At 42.9% G+C, this 2,373-nt stretch overlaps 1 protein-coding gene across 1 annotated transcript; it reads right to left on the bottom strand.

The window, feature by feature from the left end:
* Positions 1-948: 948 nt before the first annotated feature.
* LOC145571746 (uncharacterized) lies at positions 949-1,437 on the bottom strand. The gene has a single exon (XM_081630781.1). The coding sequence runs from the start codon at positions 1,435-1,437 to the stop codon at positions 949-951; it is 489 nt and encodes a 162-aa protein (XP_081486907.1).
* Positions 1,438-2,373: the final 936 nt, after the last annotated feature.

Genomic DNA, 2,373 nt, shown 5'->3' with positions numbered 1-2,373 from the left:
GGTTGAAGTTGTCGATGACAATGTTTGAGCTAATGAGGTCGTCAAGGAGGTCGTCGATGGGCTCCCTACTGATGGGGCCGACGCTTGAAGGCCGTCGTTTGTGACAGTTTAAACTTTTGCTTTGTATGCTTTTAAACGATCTTTTGCTTTTGCTTCAAGAACTTGTATTTTGATTTGGTAACTTGTATCTTTTGTTCCACTTGAGGGCAAGTGGTTCTTTTGACAATTTGCTTTCGTTTTATATGCTAAGTATTCCTTTGCTTTTTGTTATTTGCTCAAGTTGTTATCTATGGACGTAAGGCAAAATGCAATTAAAATCTGTTTGCTAAAAATGATAAATCAACAAATAAGATTATTAAATTCCAAAAAACTTCGAAAAACTTTTTATTAACTTTTAAGATAACATGTTTAAATGATAATTGACATTTTTAAATACAGATGTGTAGCTACACAGTACGCTTCGTTAAAGACTTTGTGATTTTAGGCCTATCGTTGCATTTTTTGCCAATGCCCCTTGCGTCCCAGTGTCGACGCTGAACCTTGAAGACTGGTTCGTGGCTCTAGTATCGGGTGTTTGGCGTCAGACGATAAGTTCAAGTGTTGCCCCGGGCTTCGTCGTGCTTCGATTGTCGATTGTACGACAGCTTTGCTCGTCTTTTGAAGGACGCTAGTGTAGCTGACGTCCGTCGTCGTCTGCTTTCTACTACCGGTGATAAAGCCGTGTTTTTCGTTTCCTTAGTGAAATGTCTCGTTGATCGATTGTACTGCAAAATAAACATGGTTAAAGCAGAGTGTTTTATTTAGAGCATTACCGTTTAGTCATAAATAAAAACTTTAAACGAATGAAGTAAGCAGAGTGTTTTATTTAGAGCATTACCGTTTTGTCGACGAACGCTTTTGACTGTCTGTTTAAAAGTAGTATATTCTGAGATTGGTTGTGTTCCAACTTCATGGAACGGGGTTACCTTGCTGGTCGGTTAATCGATAGGCACCGTTGCCGAAGACTTGGGTAGTTTCATATGGTCCTTCCCATGGGGGGGCAAGCTTTCCATCGGCCGGATTCTTTGTATTCTGGAATGCTTTCCTTAGTACCCAGTCTCCCAATTGAAATGTTTTGGCTTTGAGGTTTTTGTTGAAGCTTCTAGCGACGATTTGTTGTTGTGCTGCCATCCTAATTAGCGCTGTTTCTCTTAGTTCTTCAACTGCATCTAAGTTATCTTCCATCTCCTCTTGATTTCTCTCCTCCGTCATGAGACCGAACCTCGATGTTGGGAAGTCAGCCTCGACTGGTAGAACGGCTTCGCACCCATAGACAAGGGAGTAGGGCATCTTCCCCGTCACTTCTCTTGGCGTCGTCCGGTTTGCCCATAGGACTGATGGGAGCTCGTCAGCCCACTTGCCTTTTGCTGCTTTTAGCCTTTTCTTAATGGTTTCCATGACGACTTTGTTGCTGGACTCGGCTTATCCATTGGCTTGTGGGTACCTTGGTGACGACGTCCTCAACTCTATGCGAAATTTCTGCAAAAAAGAACGAGTTTTGTCGCTAATAAACTGTGACCCGTTGTGACAGACGATCACCGACGGAATTCCAAACCTGCATATGATTTTATTCCATATGAATGTAATGACTTCCTTGTCCGTCACCTGTTTCAAAGCAACTGCTTCAATCCATTTAGAAAAATAGTCGGTTAGTGCTAACATATATACTCTTTGTCCTAGCGCCGCGGGTAGCTTCCCGACGATGTCCATTCCCCACCTCATGAAGGGCCATGGAGATAATGTCTAGTGGAGGGGCTCCGACGGCTTATGGAAGATATTGGCAAATCGCTGACAGCTGTCGCATTTGGTCACGTATAGTATTGCGTCTTCATGAAGCGTTGGCCAAAAATATCCTTGTCGCTTCGCAATTTTGGCTAGTTTTCTCCCTCCGACATGACTGCTGCATACTCCATCATGCAAGTGGCTAAGGATGGACTGTTTTTCATGCTTTTGGAATCATCTTTGGGATAACCCTGATGCTGATTTGTGGAATAGGACTCCGTCAATGATGTGGTATCGGGAGGCTTTGTATTTTAGTTTTCGTGATTCTACTTTGTTATTGGGTAGGATATCTTTGGTCAAGTAGTCTATGATAGGTTTGGTCCAGTCGTCGTCGTTGTTAACGTCGTGGACTGGTAGGATTTCCTTAAAGGATACGGACGGTTTTTGCAAATGGACTAAAGGGATATTTGTGAAGGTGGTCTTTTTGAGGGCGGAGGCTAGGTTTGCTAATGCGTCGGCTTGGGCGTTTTGGTCTCTTGGGATTTGAGAGACAGTAAAAGGATCAAAATGTTTGGATTTTTCTTTGGCTATGTCGAGGTATGATGACATTTT

Source organism: Chenopodium album, chromosome 2 (genome assembly GCF_948465745.1).
Source record: "Chenopodium album chromosome 2, dcCheAlbu1.1, whole genome shotgun sequence".
Taxonomy (NCBI): Eukaryota; Viridiplantae; Streptophyta; class Magnoliopsida; order Caryophyllales; family Amaranthaceae; genus Chenopodium; species Chenopodium album.
Note: the sequence above shows the minus strand (reverse complement) of the source record. Positions and strands in the feature narration are given on the sequence as shown.